At 36.4% G+C, this 26,664-nt stretch overlaps 1 protein-coding gene across 1 annotated transcript; it reads right to left on the bottom strand.

The window, feature by feature from the left end:
- Nucleotides 1-1,581: 1,581 nt before the first annotated feature.
- Nucleotides 1,582-24,866, bottom strand: LOC131962626 (uncharacterized). The gene is made up of 5 exons (XM_059327572.1): nt 24,127-24,866; nt 23,010-23,132; nt 3,387-3,424; nt 2,188-2,266; nt 1,582-2,090 (listed from the first exon to the last, which is right to left on the bottom strand). Exons 1-5 carry the CDS (start codon nt 24,482-24,484, stop codon nt 2,074-2,076), a joined length of 615 nt encoding a protein of 204 aa, XP_059183555.1. The 5' UTR covers nt 24,485-24,866; the 3' UTR covers nt 1,582-2,073.
- Nucleotides 24,867-26,664: the final 1,798 nt, after the last annotated feature.

Here is a 26,664-nt window from a genome sequence, read left to right as displayed (position 1 = left end):
GCTGATTTATTTTAGTTTTTATTTATTATGTTTTAATGTATTTATAATCCACATTGAAAAGAGAATTTAACTATCAATAAGTTATCAAACAAAATGCATCTGATAAGTTTCATAAAAAGCTGATTGTCAGAGCACATGTGACAGCAATTAAACAGAATAATAAAATAAAATAAAAAAGTAGAAATATATATAAAATGTAAATATAACCCAAATAAACATGTTTTATTGATTACATTGATTTTTTTTTTTTACATGTAAGTTAATATTACATATGTAAGATTTTTGCTGATCAATAATCTGACACAAAATTAGAGTAACAAAGTATAAGTAAACACACTCAGTCTTTAACACCACAGCTCCTCCAAGTGGATTCTAAGAGGCACTGCAACATATTACAGTAACACTACTACAGCTTCTACTTCATTCAAATATGTTGTTGTTTTTTTAAATACGCAAACTGCTAAAAGTGCTACTACATCAAGTATTGCTGTGTACAGGCCACATGTGGTTCTCTTGTTCACACTAATACTACTAATACTGACTTAAATGTATTGCAATTATAACCACTTTTGTCCCTTTTATTATTATTTGTATGAATGCAATGTCCTTGTAAGGGACATACATGATTACCTATTAAACTATTTACAACTTATTACCTGGACCTACATCCCCCAAACTCATTTCATCTTCAGTTTTAGCCTTGGTTAAATGTTTATGAAAAAGTGGTAAAGATAATGGTGAGACACTGGGAAAAAAAAGCTTTGTGAATTAAAGTAAGTGATATAAATGATGATATTTTAATATGTATAAACAAGGATGTTATAAGGACCTACATCCCCACAAGTCAAACCTTTACATCCAGAGTTTTGGCCTTGGTTTTTGGTTCAATGTTTATGAAAAAGTAAAAGACAAAAGTTTTGTAAATGAAAGTAATGTCCTTATAAGAGACATAAGCAATTATTTATTAACACGTCATGACACTGACATGATGAGGACCTACGTACCCACAAGTCAAACCATTGCACTGACAGTTTAAACCTTGGGTTCTGGTTTAATGTTGATGAAAAACTGGTCAAGGTTACAGTGGATCACTGGAGAACTAGTGTTCAGTATATCAAAGTAAAGTCCCCGTAAGTGACTTAAATGATTATGTATTAATATGTCTTAACAATGACATTATGAGGACCCACGTCCCTATAAGTGAAACCAGTATTGTAGTGTTGATGGTGGTGGTGGTAAACCTAATAGTGAGTCACAGGTGAAATAACAAAATGTCCTTGTAAGTTACTTAAATGATTATATTTTAAATGTGTTAACAATGACATTATATGTAAGATTTTTGCTCAATAATCTGACACAGAATTGTGACTCATGTAATGGTGAGTCACAGGGGAAATAATATATGGTAAAATAAAGTAATGTCCTTATTAATGTAAAAATGATAATTATAAGGACCTATGTCCCCACAAGTCAAACCACTACATTTACAGTTATGGCCGTGGTTTCTGGTTAAGACTAGGTGGTTATGGTTAAGAGGTGGTGGTGAGTTAACAGGAAATTATTGTACAGTAAATCAATCAATCAATCAATCAATCAGAGTTTATTCGTATAACACTTTTCATACAAGAGAAATGTAACACAAAGTGCTTCACATAAAAAAGGAAAGAAAAAGAAAAAAATAGTAATAATAAGAATTATAATAATGATAATAATAATAAAACATAGAAACAAGCAAACACCCAAATTAATGTAATGTCCTCCTAAGTCATGAAGACCAGTTAGTACATTGGTGTTAGACGTTACATGAGTCATAAGACTGTCAGCGTCACTGGACCTCAGCTGTTCAGACAAAACAAAAACTTTCCTCCGCTTGTTCATCCTGCCACCATCTGACCACACAGTAGTTTCATAACCTGCTCCACCCACAGTAATGATACCAATGCTGTACTGAAATTGAATATTTACATAATTAAAATCAGGAAAACCAAAACTGGAGAGACGCCTCCACTTGGGTCTGTCCAGCAGAGCTCGCTTCAGGAAATGGAAATGCTCAGAAGTCCACAAAACAGCTTGTCAGGTTTCCGTGTTTTCTGGAACAGATAAGTATTTTATCCGTTTATGAGCCAAGAGAGTCTCAACAAACTTCCATCAGTCAAATATAAAAACTACAGGTAATTGTCCAGGTACCTTCCACGTGTCCCGCATGTTCAGTATTGTGGCTTGTGGATTTAGAAAGCCCAACTTCGTAGTAAATACATTCTGTAAACTGAAACACATGGCAAGAGGATTCAGTGAACAAGTATGACTACTGTACAGCAAAAGTGCAAGAATAAGAGATGTGCAGCAGTGACATGAATAACTTTAGATGTAGTATTTGTGGGGATGGTAGTAGAAGTTATAGAATTGGTAGAAACAGCAGCACAGCCGTAGCATTAGCATTAGCATTAGCAAAAGAAACATCAATTGTCTTGTTGTGTTTAACACAGCAAACTTTCATTATATTACAACTCTGTATAACAAAGTCTCATTAATATACACATGACATGTCAAAATTGCATAATTGAAAAAAAAATGATTAGCACACAAAATCGACAAAAGCTGGAAGTTAAGAGTTTTAATATACTCAAGAAATTCACTGACATAACGGTGTCAGAAATACAGTCATGGAAAAAACTATTAGACCACCCTTGTTTTCTTCAATTTCTTGTTCATTTTAATGCCTGGTATAACTAAAGGTACATTTGTTTGGACAAATATAATGATAACAACAAAAACACATCATGAGAGTTTAATTTAAGAGGTGATATCTAGCCATTTTCCATGGTTTTCTTGATAATAACCAAAATCATTACCAAGAAAACCATGTTGACCTGTTGAACCTGCCCTCACTGTAATGCTTTGAGTAGTATTTCTTAAATAATAATACTTCAAAATTACAGCCCGGATACCAAAAGAGATTTGTAACATATAAATAAAACAGATTGTTTATTCAATTGAAGGCTACACAAAGACAGTATATTGAATTTGTATTAATCAACTTCATGGATTTCTGTAAATTTATACTCCATATTATGCTCCAAAAAAAGTTGGGACAGAAACAACTAAAGACTGACAGCAGGTGCACCTGTCCCAACCTTTCTGGAGTGTGTTGCTGCATCACATTCAGAATGAGTGTATATTCTTAATCAAAAGTCAGTTCGAATAGTTAAGTTAAATCTATTTTCTTTGTACCGTTTTAAATTGAATATATGTTGAAAATAAAGATCACACATTGTTTTATTTAGGTTTCAGACAGTGTCCCATATTATTTTGGAATCGGGATTGTAGAAGTACCAGCAGGACGAGCTAAAGCTAGCATTAGCAGGAGTATAAAGAGTAGTAGTTACCTGTGGCGCCTCCGGGGTCTCAGAGGTGAACGGTAAACCTGCAAACAGAACAGAACACAGGGCGAGTCACTCATTTCTGTGAAGCCTTTGAGTTGCAGTATGCACGCAGAAGCTGTCAGTATTCATAGAGCGGTGACCGCGATATCCGCTGAGGTTAAAAAAAGAACAACGCTCACCTATTATCACGGAGAAGAGAAGGGAGATCAGGGCCAACAAGCTGTAGAAGACAGGCTCACTCTGCCATATTGTGTTCAGGTGCTGCTGGCAGTTTGCTTCAGTGTTGTTGTTGGATGAAGCAACTGGAAACACAAAAAGTGACAACGTCAACAGAGGAACTGAGCGAGCTGCTGGTTCATAAAGGCCTCAGTCTAATAAGTAAAAGAAACCTCCATCAACACAGCAAAACTGAGTCCAATGTCTCCAGAACTTTCCTAAGATCAAACTAGTTTGAATGTATCTTGGTATCAAGAATAAATACGTTTGGGGAAATAATTTGGGGGAAAAATACAAGAGGAGAAATAATAAAAAAACAACAACTGAGAAATTAATAGATTTTTTCTCTGAAAAAATGATATCATTGAATTAACTAATAAATTATTGTTTTGGAAAATAAAAAAATATACACCAATGAATGTAATGAGCAAAATACAATTGGAAAATAATACAATTATAAAAATGTTATTATTAATCGAAATAACTGATGAATTTATTCATTTTATAAAATACCAATAAAATATAATATTTAGTTTTATAAATGTTTGCAAACAAAAAAGTATTGAGAAAAAAGTTTGGTATATAAATAAGGGGAAGAAACTTAATTTAATGAACGCAAAATAACTTAATACATTTGAAAATGAATAAATGCAATACAATAAATGGGGAAATGAAATAGGAATGTCAATAATTCAAAAAATCAATTTATGTCATATTTTATGTACATTTAATGACATAATGTTCTCCACAGTTTCCAGCATTAAAAATGATTCAATAAACACTTGTACTTACCTGAGACAAGGCGGAAAGTGTCTGCAAAAGTTATATTGTTATTAATCTTCCGGCCACAGTAGTAAAGCCTGTAATCCTCGGCTGTGACGTTGGTGATCACAAATTTGTTTCCCATGGCGATATATTTGGATGTTAAAGTCGTAATAACACTGAATGTAGCATCTCCTGGATCTGAGGTGAATGTTTGTGCGATGAGTCCTTTGACCTGACTCCGTATCTCAGTGTACCAGCGGACGGCATTTCTCGGTATGGAGCAGTTTAAGGTGGCATTTCCACCCAGCTCGACACGCACCACAGTCAGGTTCTCCGCCTCAGCACACGCCAAACACACCAGCAGGATCTTTCAAAGCAGATCCATGACCAGACACCAGGAAAAAGAACAGAAGAGAAGAAATGCCGCTCTGATCTGAAACTGCTTCTTCTGCCAAGAGAAAACTGCTCTGCACTTCCTCTTTTACAAGGTGAGCGTGCTTCTTGTGAGATCTGATTATCTAAACCACAAATACCAAATAAACGTAAACAGGCACTCAAACACCGGAAGTGAAACTTGGTCACCCACTGCCTGACTTCTTCAGCAGAAATCTGCAGCAATGTTTGAGTTTACAGAACTTATTAATAATTTTTAATAATGGGGTGGTCCGTAGCGTAGTGGGTTACACAGGCACCCCATGTATAGAGGCTACAGTTCTCGCTGCGGTGGAGCCGGGTTCGAATCCGGCCTGAGCTCCCTTTGCCGCATGTCTTCCCCTCTGTCACCCCCTTTCTATCTGTCTCTCACTTTCAATAAAGCATGTAAAATGCCCAAAAAAATAATCTTTGAAAATAATTTTTAAGAATATTGTAGCGGTTTGACAGTGGGGGTTCCAGTCAGAGTTATTCTGACAATTTTTGTATTTATTTAGTCAAAACTACACAGCACCCATCCCTACCCATGCATGGTCCCTACTAACAACCACAAACAGTGTATGACCATTCAAAGTCACACAAAACACACACACACACACACACACACACACACACACACACACACACACCATAATTTGCAGTTCAATACAGTGTATTGTCTATTTTCTCAAATAAAAAATAGTCCCCTTCGGGTACCCATTAAATAAACAAAATTATCCGTTTTTTGAAAATAAAAGTTGGTCAACCAAAACAAAACTAAGTGCTGCCTCCTCTGACATCTAATAGACCAGCTTTGTACAACGGAGTTACCTCCTGGTTGCCGGCAGACGTTGGAGAATGACCACACGGTTGAAGCCAGGAGTTGTCAGGAGCAGGAGGATTATTCCATTTGTGAGAGGTGAACACTATCCCACATATCCACAGACTGTAAACCTGCTGCCAGTGGTTGGCAGGCTAACTATGCCGACACCGAACGGACCAGACCTCTCCCTTGTCAGTAGCTGCTGGCCCAACTTGAATTCCCCATACCGGCATTTTTTGGTTTGCTGGGCAGTGGGCGTGTTCGAGTCCAGGGCAAACCTGGATGCATGCCACTGTTGCTACAATATGAGTAGCAAAGCCATGTTAAAAACCTATGCAGTGAGCTCAACTTAGAACATGTGTGCCTGTGTGCACTATGATGCTAATATGAGCATGCACAGAATAAACGGTCAGTGAGATCCCAGACCAAAACAACAATGGCGGTCCGTCATTTTTCTCCCGTGAATAATAGCCACAAGAAGGTGCTAGCTAACCACTTTGGTGACAGTGATAACGATAGACTACTGTAGAAATGTCTAACGCTACAGGTTATGGGCCCAGTCATGCACAGGCCAAAAGTGGTTCGGACTTTTATTCGACGGTGATGAGAAAAGTTAAGAACTCTGGGAAACAAGGTTCCTTGTGCACATGGAGTTGCGTGGGTTCAGAGAAGTTATCTTGGAGAACCCGCAGATAACTGATGAAGACGAAGCAGTTATCGCTGAAAATGAGGCAAAGAACGGAGAGGCTTATGCAGAGCTGGTGCAATGTCTAGAGACAACAACAGTTTGTCATGATGAGGGATGCGAAACTTGATGGAAGAAGAGCACTGGAGATTCTTCGTGACTACTATGCGGGGAAGGATAAACCCACGTTGTGAGTTTGTATTGTGAACTTTCCTCACTCCATAAGGCTAGCAATGAAATGGTCACTGACTATATTATTCGAGCAGAGCCTGTTTTCACCTCATTGAGAAGAGTAGACGAGCATATTAGTGTTGGGCTTCAGATAGCCATGGTAGTAAAGGGGTTGCCTGATTCATACAAGCTGTTCGTTGTGCACATCACCAGGAAAAATAACATTGTAACGTTTGGCGAGTTTAGAACAAAACTGCAAAGTTATGAGAGAACTAAAAAGAGTGACGTGAATGTAGAAGAAGACAATGTGATGAAGACTAGCCAGGCAATGAGGTTACGTGGAGGAGGAGGAAAGAAAATGGACCTGGCTGATGTCGAGTGTTACATGTGCGGTAAAAAGGGACACATGGCCAGGACATGTCCTGATGACTCGCAGACGAGAAGAGAGGATCGAAGATGGGACAACCCACAGGGAGGGGCGCGGTCAAGGACGAGGCCTTCACCATGTGAAGAAAGCTGATGAGAGATGGAGGCTGAGCCTACATCTTTTTGTCTCTTCAAGTTGAGAGACTGTCCTTCACAAAGAGGAAACAAGAAGGGTCTCATAGTCATCAACGAAGCCACAAATTTCAAAAGAGTTGACAAGAGCTTCAGACCTGAGGACCACATGATTGAGCTTGCTGACGGAAACCAAGGTGAGCAGGATGACAAAGATGAGGTGAGACGCCGAAGTCTACTTGCTGGACAGCGAGGGACAACAAGTGAAAACAAGACTCAAGCAAGCATCCCATTGTTTCCACAAGGCAAGGCAAGGCAAGGCAAGTTTATTTATATAGCACAATTCGGACACAGGGCCATTCAAAGTGCTTTACAGGGGCAAGATTAAAATACATAAAACACATTAGAAGACATTTAAAAAAAATCTTTTCAGTCAAAGCAGCAACAGCCAACGGTGCCGAGCTCTGCTTCAGGGACGGTGATGACTGGCTGGTCCACAAGGATGGTACCAAGTTCAAAATGGATGTGTATGGTTGACTGTATTCCCTTATGGTTGTCAAATCAAATCAAAATCAAAATTACTTTATTTATCCCAGAGGGGAAATTGAGTTAGCCTGTTAGCTCTGTTAGAATGAGACAGCCTGATGGCTGTAGGAGAGAAGGATCTTTTGAATCTCTCCGTCCGGCAACGGAGAGAGAGGAGCCGTCCACTGCTGTTTTTTTGATCCATAAAGGTTTTGTGTAGCGAGTGATCCGAGTATTGCTTTGGAGATGTACACATGTTGAAGAGGAGGAAGCGGAGGAGGAGGAGAAGCAGCATTGGAATTGGGTGAGGCCGCTGTATTGAATCTGTTGAAGAACTGGTTGAGTTCATCTGGGGCCTCATGTATCAAAGAGTGCGTAGCATTCATATTGAAAGATGGTGTACTCCCAAAACTAGGAAAGTACGTACGCAAACTCACCTCCACATGTATCAAACTGTGCTTACGCAAGGTTCAGCGCACCTTTCCTTGATACATCCCAACCAGCGTGGAACTGAGCGCACATGCACGAGCCACCAACCACGCCCCGGCTCCTCCCGAAAATGAATACACGAATGACATGCAAATGACTATAAATCGCCGCCATGCCCGCTGATTATCGACAAAACAACTTACTGCCACTGCGCGCGAGGTGGACGTGGTGATCTCCGGGGTGGAGGCAGGAAAAATTAGCTTTTATATATTTTTATATTAGTGCCTCAGGTGTGGGATCAGCAACACCTAAGAGACCTGCACCATGGCAGAAGGGTCCCTCCACACACGCTCCTTCTAATCGCCACCGTTATTGAATGAAGTCAGAGCCGTTAGAGCTGCCAGTGCGTAATGCGTGCCAAAATCATTTTTACGCATCAGTTTATAAGCCACACTTAACTTGTTGTCCCAATTAAACATCACATATGGGATCAAATATGAACTACACCTGATTTATTCTGAAGGATTTCATGGATCGCTGTGCACCTGCAGCGTTAACACCTCCATGTTAAACCAAAGGGGAAATGGTCGGCGATCGGGACTTTGACACAGTAATTAAGGCAGGTTAACTGTGAAAAATGTGTGTGCTCCATAATCAGAATCACAAGTACTCTATTGGAAATTCGGTATATATAAAAATAGTGGAAATAGCAGAATATATAGACTTAAGAAAATATACAATCTTAACATCAAAACATATAGACTTCAACATACTATCATTGCACAAGTAAGCAGCAGTACGCAGGTGAAGTCTAAAATATGAAAATAGATGAAAGAAAATCATCTATCCCCTCATATTTAGAACAGGTTATTGATGGTGGAAAACGGCATTTTCCCTCCATTTTCCGAGAGCTATAAACTATAATAATGCCAGTTGTGTGTAGTATGAGTTTAGACATGAAACCCGTTTTAAATAGAGCATAAAAGACAGTAGTTTCTGCCAAACAAAAGTTTGCGGTGCCACCGCACATTCTCACGGCACCTCGAGAGGTTGCGGAGCGGTCCGCACATTCTCACGGCAAGTTTACTTTTCATACATGTGGCGTGTGCGGAAAAAACAGCGCACGCAATGTTTTTGTGCGTACGCAGCGTTGATACATGAGGCCCCAGGTCTTTCTACATCACCCACCAATGGCTGTCTTTTGTTGTTGTTGTTGGTGTAACCAGAGATGGTTGTTAGTGACCAGCTGAGCTGGTTGTTTATGCACCATTCATGTTCCAGGGTTGTTGTTTTGGTCTCTTTCTTTGGGTTATGTTTTATTCACGTTCCTGGTCTCACCACGTACCCTGGAGTGTGGATAAATAGGGTTAATTGCCACACACCTGTGATTGCCACATTCACCGGGGCTGCCACACAAAGAGCAGGTCAGGTAGAGCAGAGAAGCTGAATGCAGTTTGGTTGGTGTACCTGTTGCCATTCATTTGGAGGAAAGTTTGCACCCTTGGTAGGCGAAGCGAGGTATGAAACAATTGAAACAATAGTGGCATGTGTTTTGTTTGGTTTCATATGTTATGTTATATTCATATATTGTCATATATTTGTTTGGTTTCATATGTTATGTTATATTATATTCATATATTTGTTTGGTTTCATATATTGTGTGTGATATTGGAGTTTTATGGTTGACTGTGGGTATAGTGTGGGTTTTAAAGAAAACAAACTATCTAATGAAGTAAAATGTGTGAACTTTTAATATGTGCAAATATTGATATTTTGTTATGTGTTTTAGTTTCACGGTGCTCGACGATGGAATACAATTTTGTACCAGTTGAACTCTACGCTGTCTCATTGATGCCAAGGGCTGTGTTGATTCCTTTCCACATTTCACGGATGTAGCTGTTCTGTAGATTTCTCTCCAATTTCTTCTTCCACCTATTCCACCTTTGCCATCTTTAGCCTCTTCTTCATGATGATGTCACGATGCATGCTATTGGAGAGTAACCTCCCAACGCAATTATCGACATATGCAGTACAGACAGCTGCTCAAATCCGCAACAGGCGATTCAGTAAGTGGCGAGAGCAGACACCTTACCGTGTTTTCACAGGAAAAACTCCTAACCTATCTAACATGAAGATATTTGGCTCTGGATGCTATAGGTATAGAAGCAGTATAAGAAGAAGCTGGATTCTAGGTGTGAAAAGAGGATCTTTGTAGGTTACGATAAATATAGTCCAGCATATAACGTGTATTATCCTGAGACAGCAAAAGCCCTAAAACATAGGTTGGTGAACTTCATGACCAAAGGTAGCACAGACAGACAGATATGACATTAGGGCGACATTTAGAGTTATGGAAATACACCACCGACCATAGTCAACCAGGGTCAGGGACAGCCGGCTCTGCACTTCCTCTTCTACTAGATGGGTGTGCTTCTTGTGAAATCTGATTATCTAAACCACAAATACCAAATAAACGTAAACAGGCACTCAAACACCGGAAGTGAAACTTGTTCACCCACTGCCTGACTTCTTCAGCAGAACTTGTTCATAATTTTTGATAATATTGTAGCGGTTTGACAGTGGGGGTTCCAGTCAGAGTTATTCTGACAATTTTTGTATTTATTTAGTCAAAACTACACAGCACCCATCCCTACCCATGCATGGTCCCTACTAACAACCACAAACAGTGTATGACCATTCAAAGGAAGACACACAAAACACACACACACACACACACACACACATACACCATAATTTGCAGTTCAATACAGTGTATTGTCTATTTTCTCAAATAAAAAATAGTCCCCTTCGGGTACCCATTAAATAAACAAAATTATCCGTTTTGTGAAAATAAAAGTTGGTCAACCAAAGCAAAACTAAGTGCTGCCTCCTCTGACATCTAATAGACCAGCTTTGTACAACGGAGTTACCTCCTGGTTGCCGGCAGACTTTGGAGAATGACCACAGGGTTGAAGCCAGGAGTTGTCAGGAGCAGGAGGATTATTCCATTTGTGAGAGGTGAACACTATCCCACATATCCACAGACTGTAAACCTGCTGCCAGTGGTTGGCAGGCTAACGATGACGTGAACTTCATGACCAAAGGTAGCACATAGAGCCAGACTCAGACAGATATGACATTAGGGCGACATTTAGAGTTATGGAAATACACCACAGACCATAGTCAACCAGGGTCAGGGACAGCATAAGGAGTAAAGAGTCCAGTGTTGAGGAGACTTCTGAGGCAGGTCCAACCCAGACAGATGGTACTCAGAGAGAACAGGGAGAAAAGAGCTATCCTACGAGACAGGGAAAGGCTCCAGAATACCTAAAGGAGTACCACTGTAAAGGTGAGTGTGATAATGACGTGAAAATGTAGATAATTTCTACAGAGTGGCTTATGATTTACCCCAAACATTTAGAGAAGCTATGGACTCTAAGAAGTCAAAAATGGTGGCAGAGGCAATGAAAGAGGAGATGAACTCTTTGACAGAGAATGAGACTTTCACTCTGACCTTGTATACACGGTCAGTGAGTTCCCAGACCAAAACAACAACAGTGGTCTTTCATTTTTCTCCCCCGTGAATATTAGCCACAAGAAGGTACTAGCTTACCACTTCGGTGACTGTGTTAATGATAAACTGCTGCAGAACTGATTTATAGGAGGATAAATACTCTGAATCCATAACAAGCCATTTCAGGACATTTTTAATTCAATGTTTTTAACAGGCTCTGGTTAGTGCAAATGCTTTATTTTTGGAGCCATTTTAAATAAGACGTAGAATAAAATGGTTGTGACAGTAGTGACAATATCACTATTTTAACCCTGTAAAGCCTGAACCGTGAAATAATTGCCAGAAAATTCTAAATTTTCAAAACTGGAGTGTTCGTTGAACCGGCTAACCTTTTTTTTTTAATTCAATATCAATTTTCATATATTAATCTAATTTGGATCATATTTGATACATCAGGTCTTTTTATGCAATTTGTTGCTCACAATTTGCTTTTCTTGAACTAACATAATCACATAAAACCTAATATTTTTAACCAAATAAAACTTTGACTTTCCTTTTAACATTTTCCTCAAACATACAAAATATTTTTTTCCATATGAAACAACATCATACATCTGCTGATATGAAGTTTTCACGCAGTAATGACAGATCCACCAGTGGAACCAGCAAATCTTTTTTGTTACATCTGGTATTTTTGTGAAATTTGTTGCTCAGTTTTTTTAATTGTCAATTCATGTATTCATCAGGATTTCCAGGAAAAAAATATCACACTGATGATGTAGAGGTCTCAAAAACTTATGTATCAAATATGATACACTTGGCTTTATAGGGATAAGCTTTGTTTTGCATCAACGACTGTCAGAAAGTTCAAACAAAGTTCAATAACTTAAAGAAAACATAAGTTCACGTATGAGCCGTCCTGTACTGGTTTTGAACTGTGTGTGTGTGTGTGTGTGTGACTGAATGGGTTTGACTTGTGGGGACGTAGGTCCAGATAATGAGTTTTTAAATCGTTTAATAGGTAATCATTTATGTCCCTTACAAGGACATTACATTCATTTACTGAGTCGCAGCAGGAGTGTTTGTAGTACTTATAGTAGTAATAATAAAAATGACAAAAGTGGTTATAATTGAAGTACTTAGTCATATTATTAATAGTAATAGTGTGAACCAGAGTACCACATGTAGCCTGTACACATCAGTACTTGATGTAGCACTTTTAGCAGTTTGTGTATTTTTTTAGTTCTTCTAAAATAAAAAATAAAAATTTGAATGCAGTAGAAGTTGAGGTCGTGGTACTGTAATGTGTTGTAGTACCTTTTAAAATCCACTTGGAGGAGCTGTTGTGTTGAAGTCACTTGTCAATTGTGCTCTGACAATCAGCTTTTTATTAAACTTATCAGATGCATTTGGTTTAATAACTTATTTTCAACTCTTTTCAATGTGGATTATAAATACATTCAAACATAATAAATAAAAAGTAAAATACATCAGTCAAATCATCAAAAACACCATCCTGCTCTCAGAAACGTGTAAATGTCCAATTTTAATTAAAAAATAATAATAATAGGGAAATTCAATGAAAAAATAGTGAAGTATTGACAAGCTCTGTGAAGTTGGCGTCAGTCATCCTGATCAATACCATCATGGATGTTTTCAAAATAAAAGCACCACGTTTCAAAGTTTGGCAAGTTTTTTCGTTCTTACACAAAATTTGTATTGTTTCTATTATTAATATCAAAATTTAACATCTTAATCATTAAGAAAGATCTAGTCTTTCTGATTGAATTGTTTGGGGTTTGTCTAGATTTTACTGGAAGCTTGAAATTCACTAAAGTAAACTGTATTAAAGTATTGGAAAAAAAGGGGGGGGGGGGGGGGGGTACTCATTCATTAGTTCAATTAAATCATTATCCTTAATATATATATAAATAAATATATACAGTACAGGCCAAAAGTTTGGACACGCCTTCTCATTCAATGTGTTTCCTTTATTTTCATGACTATTTACATTGTAGATTCATCAAAACTATTAATGAACACATGTGGAATTATGTACTTAACAAAAAAGTGTGAAATAACTGAAAACATGTCTTATATTCTTGTAAGCAAAGGGTGGCTACTTTGAGGAATCTAAAATAAAAGACATGTTTTCAGTTATTTCACACTTTTTTTGTTAAGTACATAATTCCATATGTGTTCATTCATAGTTTTGATGCCTTCAGTGAGAATCTACAATGTAAATAGTCATGAAAATAAAGAAAAACGCATTGAATAAGAAGGTGCGAAGGTCCAAACTTATGCCCTGTACTGTATATAGAAACTGTATATATATAGATATGTGTGTGTGTGTGTGTGTGTATAAATTGAGGTACTAGCTATAAAAGGACTGACTGTGTTTATGTCAGTATTTTTATTGTAGTAAAACTACCTTTACTGAAGTAATATGTATTGATGTTGACGATTCCATCTTCAGTTTTAGCTGTTGTGAATCTTGGGTTCATTTGTGAATTTGAACTGATGTGGATTAAATGCAGCAGTATTTCCATCCACCTCCATGTTGGGCATCTGACAAGGAACATAGAGATGCCTCTCTCCCAGGATGCCTTGCATTTATGACACCTACAGATGACTTCATTGGTTAGGAGACCTATGACACCATAGGTGGTCTACTGTAAAAGGCCATGCACACCTCTGAAATTTCTCTTTCTTCACTGCTTCCCAGAGCAGCAACACCTCCATCTCCCTCAGGAGGGGATCCAGACGCCTAGATTCATCAGCCCCAGCACCTTCCTCACCCTCTGCAGAGAATCCCTGCATCCCAGGGTGAGGCCTGCTTCAGAAAATCTCCTTTTCAACAAGGAATTCTGAAACAACTCACAGTCTTTATCTGCGCTAAAGGTTAGACTATTGAACACTCCTCAACAACAAGGACGAGCAAGAAAATTAATATGCACAACGGCAAATTTTTGCAACAAAACCTTCTTCCAAGCCCTCTCCACCACAAAGGGTTTCTCCCCATCCTGCCCTGTTTGGGTAATGTAATGGGCTTAGATAAGAAAATCAGCAAGGACTTTAAGTAGAAAGCATTTGACCTGTAATTATTATTTGGTTTATGTTTTAGTATTATTGTTGTGATATTCGTGTAGCTACATCATTTAAAGTTGTATGTTAATCTTGCTTACATGCAAACGACCTTTACAAACTTCTTTGACTTTAAATTGGCTTTTAACCCTTAACATATTGACACCCCGTCTAACCCACAACATGGGTCAAAAATGACCCACATTCATTTCCCATGATATTTAATTAATATTTAACGCTTGCTGTGTGTTTCTGTGTTCTCTTTTGATATCAACTTATTTTATGATTGAATATTCCAAGTATTCTTTAAATATCTTGTTTTTGATAACAACAGATCATTATTTACATTTTGCTTCTCATACTTTATGAAGAAAAAAGTTTTTGTATTATTTCATAGCTAACAACTTGGCTAAGTAGCTTGCTAAGCTAACTACTTAGAAGAATGGAGAAGTTAGCTAAGTATTTAGCTTAGCAAGCTACTTAGCTAAATACTTAGCCAAGAAATTAGATAAGTAGTTAGCTCAGCAAGCTACTTAGCTAACTACTTAGCCAAGAAGTTAGCTCAGTGGTTAGCTTAGCAAGCTACTTAGCAAACTACTTAGCCAAGAAATTAGCTAAGTAGTTATCTCAGCAAGCTACTTAGCAAAAAAATGGATACGGGTCACTTTTGACCCATGTTGTGCATTAGAAGGGTAGTGACACAAAAGGGGATTTTATTCAAAAATGAATAAAGGAAAACATAAAATTAGGATGAATGATGACCAAAAACAAACTAATTGAGGAAAACCTGGAATACTGAATGATGAAAATAATTTATTGCAAAGATATAGAACATAAAAACTCTGTTGGGTCACTTTAGACCCATGTTGTGCATCAAAGGGTTAACAAAACACAGCTTTGTAGAAGCTTGTACAGCTACTCAAGGCTCAGGCTATCCCTTCACAGCATGGTATTTACGACTCTTTGTCTTGAGACTTGTACACACACACACACACACACACACACACACACACATTTTCTCTTTTTTTTAAGCCTACACTGCAGATAATTTTAGATAAGACCTTGTAACTCTATACTCCACAGCTTGTGTGTTTTGTTTTGTTTTAGAATAAATCAACCTCTTCTATGAAAAGAATTTCAAAATTCCTTCAACCATTACACTAAATATATATATATTACTACTAAATATAATTATGGTAATTTGATTATAATTATTAAGTAAATTATTAATCAGTGTTCCAAATTGATAGTTTATTAACTTTATGAGAATTATTTAGGTGAATTGGCTGTATTTTTCTCAGTTTTACAGAGTGGTGCCCCAATCGAGATGACTTAGATTAAATCAAGTCATATAATTTATTATAATTAATAATTATTTATGATAATTATTAATAATTCTGACAGCCATCTAACCACACTTTTGAACCACGAGATCCACACAAGTGTTGCTCAGGTTCATCCTTCTGATATCCTTATTGGAGGGATAGCATTTATGATTTTGCCCCCTTTTTTTTTTTTTTTATACATATTTTTCCTGCGGAAGAAAAAGTTTTGTAAATTAAAGTTATGTCCTTGAAAGGGACATAAACAATTATTTATTAACATGTTTACAAATTGACATGATGAGGATCTACATCCCCACAAGTCGAACCATTACATCCACAGTTTTAGCTTGGTTTCTGAGATTAGGTGGTTATGGACATTATGGTATATATCAACGTAATGTCCTCCTAAGTCATGAAGACCAGTAAGTACATGGGTGTTGGACATTACGTGAGTCATAAGACTGTCACTGTGACTCGACCTCAGCTGTTCAGACAAAACAAAGTCAGCGTCACTTTCCTCCAGAGTTCTGAGGAATTTATTTTGTGTCCAGTTTCGATATCTGTGGTGAGAAACACATGATGATGACTATGTGATGACATCTGCTGATTCACAACATTTGAGATGAAAAAAACACAAACATTCAGCAGTAGTTTAGTGTAAAATAACTAAATAAGAACTTTAAGGATTCTTTCATGATTTTGATAATTCACTTTGACTTTTTGTTCATTAATCCCCTGTGTACTCTCCGTAACATTTAACCTTTCACCTTCTGTCAGACTGAAAAGAGGAAGTGGTTTTCCCCTGAAAGACATCTTTTTTTTTATAAACATGAACTTCCACTGTGCTGTGGTTAAAAACAAACTGTCTGCTGAAGGTTAAAAATAACTGCTAAAAATGAAATAACTTTAATTCGTTGTTTTTTTTACTATTTAAGCTGCCCCTGCAAACACTGTTAGTACTGCTGTCAATACTACTGCTACTACACTACACTACACAACAGACACTTGAACTTGTTTGGTTAATTGTTTTGGCTGACACACATCACACCTCCAGATGTGGTTTGGTTAATCACACAAGATGTAAAAGATCTAAAAGTGAGTAAATGTAATTTTATTTTCTGCTGTTTTCACAGTTAAACCACATTTACAATCTCACATATGGTTGAAACCTCAAGAAAAGAAAAAACAAAAGTTTAGGATCAAACATTTACACTCAAGCAAACATTTTAAACTATGTCACAGTGGTTCCTCGCATAAACGGTTTCGAGGAACTCGCACTTTACTTGGGATTTTTCAGAAGATACCCCACCAGAAATGCGTGGTAATCACAGCAGAAAAATGATTCAAATGATGATCTTTACTTTAGTTTTTATCTCATTTCACCCAGCTGAATTTTAGGAAAATATATTTCTGTTACATTCAGTTCTGCAGCAATAAAAAACTTTTCTTTGAATATTGAGTGGAAACATCCTACAGCTTCTGGAACAAGACACATGCATATATAATGTTACTTAAAGGTTGAATCTGAAGATTCATTTGGTGAGTGAAGTGAGATACTTCTTCCTCCTCCCACCACCTGACCACACAGCAGTTTCAAAACATGCTCCACCTACTGTGACAGAGTTAAAAAACCTCATGCAACACAACCTCAAGGAAGAAAACCACATCTTCTTTTCAATTGTTTATACAAGCACTTTGAGCTATGACATTATAGTTTCTGCTGTACACATTTCTTAGTCGAGGATCAACTTATATGCAGATGACTATGACTTCTATATTGATGTTTGAATCATTAAAAAGAGGTTTGAATTATAATTTCAGTCATATTGATCATTACTTGATAAAAAAAATAAAAAAATCTTCTCTATAAGGAGGCAGTATTAATTCTTCAGAATCAGGGAGTTAAGTGGTCGATTCAGTAGTTTTTAAACGACTTTACCTTCCATGTCCCTGGTTTTAGAGTTATATTTACATTATTTACACTGAAAAATGAGTTCTACGCAAAATAGAAACTATTTTTAAAAAAGGGAATATTATTATTTACAGAACTGAGAATGAGTTGCGTAAAAATGGAAGCTTTATTAAGTAAACAGTCTGTTGACTAAAGATCTCAGAAGGATCTGAAACCAACATTGAGTTTTCTTTTGCTTTTTCTATTCTACAAAACCACACCAACTGTATTTATTTTATTCACGTCATTTTGGTCAGGATGTTAAGTTTAATAAACGGTTAAAAGTTGGTTTTTGACTTCACCAAATTTAAAACTGCTGAATATTGAAGACAGAAATACAGGCAGGTTGAAGTCTGGGTGACCACAAGCTGTCCACCAAGCAGGATGTTACAGCAACTGTGACTCATGCGAGTTTATCCGTGTCAGAGTTCAGAAGAAGTTTCTTCACCTTTGAATGGTCTGAAGTGTTTCGTAGAGCATATTTTGAATTGATATAGTATAGTGAAAGTGACAGTGATATAAATAGGCCAAGTTATTCATCTCTATGACAAGTATGTCCAGCCGAAACGTTTTGTGTCATGTGACATGTGTCTTTTTTTTTCTTGTCTTTTTTCTGGTAGGGATCATTAAAGGTTTAAAAATGTGTTTTTTCATGCATCAGAAACTTTATTGCATCAGAAGTTTATTATCTGGTCTGCATGATTCAAAGGTATTGTAACAGCTCTGACTCAACAGGAAGTGAAGTTTCAACAGCACAAGATGCTGAGCTGATGTTACCACACTGACCTTGAGGTTCACGTCATCTCTGGGGGATTTTTTGTCTGGTAAATCAGACACACAAGAACATTTCAAACTAAAGTTGGCAATCAACACATTTACTCTGCTGGCTCTGTCTGCACTCACTGTCTTAAAAAGTCGTAATTTTATTTAGTTTGCTGAAAGAAAAAAGAAAGTCTTGAATGTTTGAAGTCACAATATTACGACCCACTTTTTACATCTTGGTGATTTTTTTAACTCTTTATGTCTCTTTGTCATCAGATGTCTGGATCTAAAGTTAGCAGAGAAATAAACTGAGCAAACATAAGCAGCAGCTCGGCTCACAGCCCCTCCAGGACGTCCCATGTAACAATGCTGTACTGAAATTGAATATTTAAATAATTTATCAGGAAAACCAAAAGTGGAGAAACACATTCACTTGAGTTAACAGAAGAGTGAGTATTGTTTCAACAGGACCAGAGAAAGAACCTATTACAAACAAACACAAATACATGACCAAAGTTTTTCATAAATTAAAAATAAACCTTTTAAACTTGGCCTGGGTTGAGTCTGTCCAGCAGAGCTCACTTCAAGGAAATGGAAATGCTCAGAAATCCACAAAACAGCTTGTCAGGTTTCCGCGTTTTCTCGACCAGATAAGCACAGGTACACCTCAAAAAAGTAGATTATCATGAAAAAGTTCAATATTTTTTGGCAATCATTTCAGAAAGTGAAACTCGTACATTATATAGATTCATTGGGCATAGAGTGAAATATTTCAAGTCTGTTTTTCTTGTAATTTTGATGGTTCTGGCTTCGTGATCATAAAAACACAAAACTCAAATTAGAATATTGTGATAAAGTTCAATATGTGAGTCCTGGGTAAGTGGTGGTTTGGGGCCATGTCCTCTGCTGCTGTTGGTCCACTGTGTTTTCTGAAGTCCACAGTCAACATAGCAACCATCTAGCAGGACATTTTAGAGTCTTCATGCTTCCACAAGCTCTTTGGAGATGCTGGTTTCATTTTCCAGCAGGACTTGGCACCTGCCCACACTGGCAAAGGTACCAAAAGCTGCTTCAGTGACCATGGTGTTACTGGGCTGACCTGAATCACATAGGAGTCTATGGGCTGTTGTCAACAGGAAGGTGAGAGACACCATGACCTGAAGGCTGCTATAAAAGCAACATGGTGCTGTAGGCTGATCTCCTCCATGCCACCAAGTATTAATGCAGTAATTCATGCAAAAGGAGCCTAACCAAGTATTGACTGTATAGAAATGAAGATACTTTTCAGAAGACATAATTAAATTACAAGAAATACAGGCTTGAAATATTTCACCCTATGTGTAATGAATCTATATAATATACCAGTTTCACTTTCTGACAAAAATGACAAAAAACATTGAACTTCTTCACGATATTATAATTTTTTTGAGATGTACCTGTATTTTTGTCCGTTTATGAGCCGAGAGAGTTCCAACACACTTCCATCAGTCAAATATAAAAACTACAGGTAATTGTCCAGGTACCTTCCACGTGTCCCACATGTTCAGTATTGTGGCAGCATGGATTTAGGAAGCTCAGCCTTGTAGTAAATACACTCTGCAACAGGAGGGGCCAGTGGGGGTGTTCTGAGCTGGATCTCCTCGTACTGAAACACATGGCAAGAGGACTTAATAAAAGATGTGCAGCAGTGACATGAATAACTTTAGATGAAGTATTTGTGGGGATGGTAGTAGAAGTTATAGAATTGGTAGAAACAGTTGCACAGGTTGTAGCATTAGCATAAAAAACAGCAATTGTCTTGTTGTGTTAACACAGCAAACTTTCATTATATTAGAACTCTGTACCACAAATATGCTTGATTGTCATCAATATCACACACATCAAATATCAAAATTACATAATTAAAAAAAATTCAATTATCCCATATATACAGTACAGGCCAAAAGTTTGGACACACCTTCTCATTCAATGCGTTTTTCTTTATTTTCATGACTATTTACATTGTAGATTCTCACTGAATGCATCAAAACTATGAATAAACACATATGGAATTATGTACTTAACAAAAAAAGTGTGAAATAACTGAAAATATGTCTTGTATTTTAGATTCCTCAAAGTAACCACCCTTTGCTTACTATAATATAAGACATGTTTTCAGTTATTTCACACTTTTTTGTTAAGTACATAATTCCACATGTGTTCATTAATAGTTTTGATGAATTTACAATGTCAATAGTCATGAAAATAAAGGAAAAACATTGAATGAGAAGGTGTGTCCAAACTTTTGGCCTGTACTGTACCACAAAAGCTGAAGGTGTTAAGAGTTTAATACACTCTGGAAATCCCCTGACATAATGGTGTCAGAAATAGATCAGATCAGCCTGCAACAGAACTAGCCAGAACAGGCCTGAACTTGTTCTGAGGGGAATATTAGGGACATTCAAGTTTTCAGTAGAACCAGCTCTAATAAAACCATGGGGGCGGAGTGTACCAACTTTAGGATAAGGTGGCAACGTTATATTTGGGGAGAAATTGGTAATTTTAGAAACACTTCTGTTGTGTTCTGGTGTATTTGCTGCGCGTTTTCTAAATGCTGCGCTTGTGTTGTCAAATTAATGAAGATGTTTTCTCAATTTGCTTGTGTTTTGTGTATTTGCATGTGTTTTCTTAAGTTGCAGCGCTGTGAGCTCTCAGGGCCACCGTGAAAAAGAGATTTTTAAAATGTAAGTAAAACAGACTGTTTTTTCAATTGAACGCTACACAAAGAGAGTATATTGATTTTTTTTTTTTTAACAACTTCATGGATTTCTGTAAATATATACTCATGCTGAATTTGATGCAGCAACATACTCCAAAAAAAGTTGGGACAGAAACAACTAAAGACTGACAGCAGGTGCACCTGTCCCGACCTTTCTGGAGCGTGTTGTGTATATTCATAATTAAAAGTCAGTTTGAATGTGAAATCTATTTTCCTTGAACAGTTTTAAATTGAATATATGTTGAAAATAAAGATCACACGTTGTTTTATTTAGGTTTCAGACAGCGTCCCAAATTATTTTGGAATCGGGATTGTAGAAGTACCAGCAGGTCGAGCTAAAGCTAGCATTAGCAGGAGTATAAAGAGTAGCAGTTACCTGTGGCGCCTCCGGGGTCTCAGAGGTGAACGGTGATGGCTCTGTAGCCTTATGGGTACACTTCTTCCTCTTCAAAGACAGAATAATAAAAAGCAAACCTGCAAACAGAACAGAACAGAACACAAGGCGAGTCACGTCACATTCAAACTTCATACCATGAAAGTTTCACAAGTTTCACAACACAGATTCAACTTTGACTCAGCTAGGAAAACATGTCTGAGGCTTTGTGAGAAGCAGAAGATAAAAAATCTAACAGAATCATGTTCCTCTTTAAATACTTTTAAGACCAAGCTCAAAAAATCCCAATAGATGTTCTACACCTTTGTATTATTTGTTTTTGTTTATATTTTGTTTGTATTTTTTTATTTTCATCTAGCTATGTAATTTAAGTAACGTGTAGTTACTTATAGGTTTAAGAGGGAGGGTCAAGTATAAGCCCTTTGGGCTTTTTGATCTTTCCTGCATTTTCTTTAACTGTTTCTTGTACTGTTCTTTCTTTATGATTGTATGTTCTTTAAGTGCAAACAACTATATATATATACACTACTGGTCAAAAGTTTTAGAACACCCCAATTTTTCCAGTTTTTTATTGAAATTCAAGCAGTTCAAGTCAAATGAACAGCTTGAAAGGGTACAAAGGTAAGTGGTGAACTGCCAGAGGTAAATAAAAAAAGGTAAGGTTAACCAAAACTGAAAGATAATGTACATTTCAGAATTATACAAGTAGGCCTTTTTCAGGGAACAAGAAATGGGTTAACAACTTAACTCTATGGAGTCTTGAGCTATTTTGTCCATTTTTGAATTCTTTTCATGTCTTTGTAAGTCATTTTGTGTCTTTTTTTGTGTTTTTGTCCTTTAGTCCAACATAAAATGTGATTTTGAATCTTTTTTTTACTTTCAAAACACTATCATGCTCAATAAAGAATTTTAAATGTTGCAAATGTGCGTTCATTTCAGAGTACACTGAGACATTAAACTGCATAATTTTCAATTAAATTCTGGAAAAGTTGGTGTGTTCTAAAACTTTTGACCAGTAGTGTATATATATATATATATATATATATATATATATATATATATATATATATATGTATATATATATATATAAAAGATAAGGAGTTTTAGGAGCAGATAGGTTGATGTTTGTAATCTTTTTTTTTTTTTTTTTTTAAATGCTTGATGCTCTTGATGAACTGTTGGGTTTTACTTTTTGGGAAACAGCCGCTCATTTCTGTGAAGCCTTTGAGTTGCAGTACGCACGCAGAAGCTGTCAGTATTTATAGAGACGTGGACCACGATGTCCGCTGAGGCTAAAAACAAAAGCAACACTCACTTATTATCACAGAGAAGAGAAGGGAGATCAGGGCCAACAAGCTGTAGAAGACAGGCTCACTCTGCCATATTGCGTTCAGGTGCTGCTGGCAGTTTGCTTCAGTGTTGTTGTTGGATGAAGCAACTGGAAACACAAAAAGTGACAACGTGAACAGAGGAACTGAGCGAGCTGCTGGTTCATAAAGGCCTCAGTCTAATAAGTGAAAGAAACCTCCATCAACACAGCAAAACTGAGTCCAATGTCTCCAGAACTTTCCTAAGATCATACTAGTTTGAATGTATCTTGCTATTAAGAATAAATACGTTTGGGGAATTAAATTCGGGGAGAAATACAAATAAAAAAGAAACATCTATATATGAAAAAGAAGAAAATAATGAAGAAAATAATAGACTTTAGAAAACTTCATTTCATTTTATTAATTCTTCTTTTCGAACCGAAAAATAACCAACATAAACTACAACAACGTAGACTAGATGCATATACATACTCGCATAGATACCATTATACAGTTGTACACATAAACATATACACATTTACACAGATACAGTATATATAGCCCTATACCATATAACCAATTCATTAATTAACTTGAACTTGAATGTATCAACTTCTTAATAATTTTGCAAGTGTATTGAGAAAAAAGTTTTGGGGGAAAAATATCACTTGAAAACTAATAAAGTAATGTTTTAGAAAATAATAAAATATACACCAATACATGTATCAACTTCTTTTGCAAAAATGTATTAAAAAATATAAATATATTGAGAAAGAAGTGAAATAAATTTGGAGTAAAATACAATTGAGAAATTATAAAAATAAATTAATATAAATAATAAATTTAAAAAATATGAATATATTTATTAACTTTTTATTTCCATATTTTTTTGGCAAAAAAAAAAGTAGAGAAAAAAGCTTGGTATATAAATTAAAATATTAAAATATAAACACAATATAAATTATTACATTTGAAAATGAATAAGTGCAATAAATTAAATCAAAAGAAAAATCTATTTTTGTCATATTTTATGTACATTTAATGACATAATGTTCATTTTTTTGGCTTAGGTCCTCCACAGTTTCCAGCATTAAAAATGATTCAATAAACACTTGTACTTACCTGAGACAAGGCGGAAAGTGTCTGCAAAAGTTATATTGTCATTCATCTTCCGGCCACAGTAGTAAAGCCTGTAATCCTCGGCTGTGATGTTGGTGACCACCAATTTGTTTCCCATGGCGATATATTTGGATGTTAAAGTCGTATAAGCGATGAATGTAGCATCTACTGAATCTGAGGTGAAAGTCTTGGCGATGAGTCCTCTGACCTGACTCCTTATCTCAGTGTACCAGTGGACGGTATCTTTCGGTATGGAGCAGTTTAAGGTGACATTTTTACCCAGCTCGACACGCACCACAGTCAGGTTCTCCGCCTCAGCACACGCCAAACACACCAGCAGGATCTTCCAAAGCAGATCCATGACCAGACACCAGGAAAAAGAACAGAAGAGAAGAAATGCCGCTCTGATCTGAAACTGCTTCTTCTGCCAAGAGAAAACTGCTCTGCACTTCCTCTTTTACAAGGTGAGCGTGCTTCTTGTCAGACCTGATGATGTAAACCACAAATACCAAATAGACTTTAAGAGGCACTCAAACACCGGAAGTGAAACTTGTTCACCCTCTGCCTGACTTCTTCAGCAGAAATCTGTGGCAATGTTTGAGTTTACAGAACTGATTTATAGGGTATTCTTGGAGGTTTAAGCCATTTCATAATAATTGAATGTTTTTAACAGGTTGGTGACAATGCATTATTTTTTGTCTTGAAGATTTTTTACTAGCGATTGAGACCATAGTGTGTCCTAAAAAAATTCTGAGGTAATAAATCAAGTGAGAAGTTTTCTCATTTTGCATTGAAATGAATGTACAGAAATGTTTTTGCAGCAACACTTAGCACCCCTTGCCGGAATTTTCAGTAGAATGCAGCTTAAGGCACTTCCTGGTTTGCCTTCCTGCTCAGACCCGGAGGTTGCCGCCTCGGTATCAATAACAGTACTGGAAATAAAAATAACAGTACTGTAGTTAAAGCTGTAAAAGTAGTGTGCGCAGAAGTGATAAAAGTGGAAGCTTTAACAAGCGTACTGGAACTAGTAGTAGCAGTTCTTTAGTTTAAATAGTAGTAGTAGCACTTTCAGCACTGTTAGTAGCAAAACTATAGTTAAACAAGTAGTAATAAATAGTGTAGGCAGTAGTAGTAGTGGAGGTAGTAACAAACGTACTGGTACATGTAGTAGAAGCAGTACTATAGTTCAAATAATAGAAGTAGCAGTTCTACGTGTAGTATTAGGGCTGTTAACAAGAGTATTGAAATTAGTAGCAGCAGGACTTTAGTTTAAATCAGACCTGAGCATTAGACTATCCCTGTCCAGTCCACGTGAGGTTACCCTAAAATTAGAAATCAATACTGCTGCAGTGCTTTTATTTTGAAGGTGATTCACGTAAATTCATGTGTGCATATACCCAGGCTAGTGTGCATATGCACCTGCACAAAAATGCATTCGACAAAACACTGAGTTACTTTGTATTGCTTTTTTTTTCATTAAAAAAAACTAGGGGAAAAATAAGATAGGAAAATAATACATATTAAAATAACTAAAAAGAAAGTGAAAATAACCAATTAATTAATTAATTTAGAAAATAACAAAAATAAATCAATGTATGATTGTATCAAGTTTTTAATAATTTTGCACACAAAAAAAATAGTGTATTGAGAAAAAAATTGGGGGGGAAAAATCATATCAATTGTAAACTAATAAAGTAATGTTTGTAACTTAATTAATTGCTGGTTTACTGCATTACATACATGCTCTATATTGTTTTCGTGGTTTGAATATGTTATGTTTAAAATAAATGGAAAAATGAGATGATTGGAGTTTTACGATGTTTTGCTGCTATATTTGACTTACTCCACATTAACAGTCTTATCATAAAATGTATTCTTTCCAGCAGCAGCTCAAAACCAGATAATTTACTGCATTGTATAAAACGATGAAATTAATATTGAGCAGAATTTAGTTCAGAGTATTGGTCTGGCCATCCGCAACCTTCACAATATATTTAGTTACCAGAAGCAGTAGAGGCAGGACTGGAGGTAGCAACAATAGTACTGGAACTCATAGTAGCAGTATCGTAATTAAAGTAGTTGTTAAATGATTCGGAGTAATAGTATAAAAAGTAGCAGTTATAATCGGGTGATAGTAGTGATATTAATACTAGTAGTACTAGAAGTACCTGTAGAAGCATTATTACAGTAGAAGTAGCTGCACTGACAGTTATAGTACTATTGCTACAAGCAGCAGTTCCTTCACTAAGAAATATCAGAAGTGGCTCCATCTGGTGGCAGGAAGTCGCTTTTGCAGATAAAACACATTCATTTCACTTTTTATTTCAGAATTAAACAAACTCAAACAATTTTTCAGACATGTTTCAATTATAATTTAAAAAAAAAGTGCTTTGAAAATATAAACAATTAATATCTGAACTGCAAACAACTGATTGTGACATCCAGTAAAACAAGTTGTCCATTTGTCCAAAAGACAATTTTACTTAAAGAAATACTTAATAAAGCTGTTTATAAAAATAAAATAAAAACATCTTCTATGAC

The sequence above is a fragment of the Centropristis striata genome, chromosome 24 (genome assembly GCF_030273125.1).
Source record: "Centropristis striata isolate RG_2023a ecotype Rhode Island chromosome 24, C.striata_1.0, whole genome shotgun sequence".
In the NCBI taxonomy this organism is placed as follows: Eukaryota; Metazoa; Chordata; class Actinopteri; order Perciformes; family Serranidae; genus Centropristis; species Centropristis striata.
Note: the sequence above shows the minus strand (reverse complement) of the source record. Positions and strands in the feature narration are given on the sequence as shown.

Bases quoted from the DNA above. Each gene is read 5' to 3' on its own strand.
- LOC131962626 (XM_059327572.1), bottom strand. From the start codon at position 24,484: ATGGATCTGCTTTGGAAGATCCTGCTGGTGTGTTTGGCGTGTGCTGAG. The intron at 23,133-24,126 runs GTAAGTACAAGT...TTGTGTTTCCAG, and splicing joins CACTTTCCGCCTTGTCTCAG to TTGCTTCATCCAACAACAAC. The intron at 2,267-3,386 runs GTAACTACTACT...CATGTGTTTCAG, and splicing joins AGACCCCGGAGGCGCCACAG to TTTACAGAATGTATTTACTA.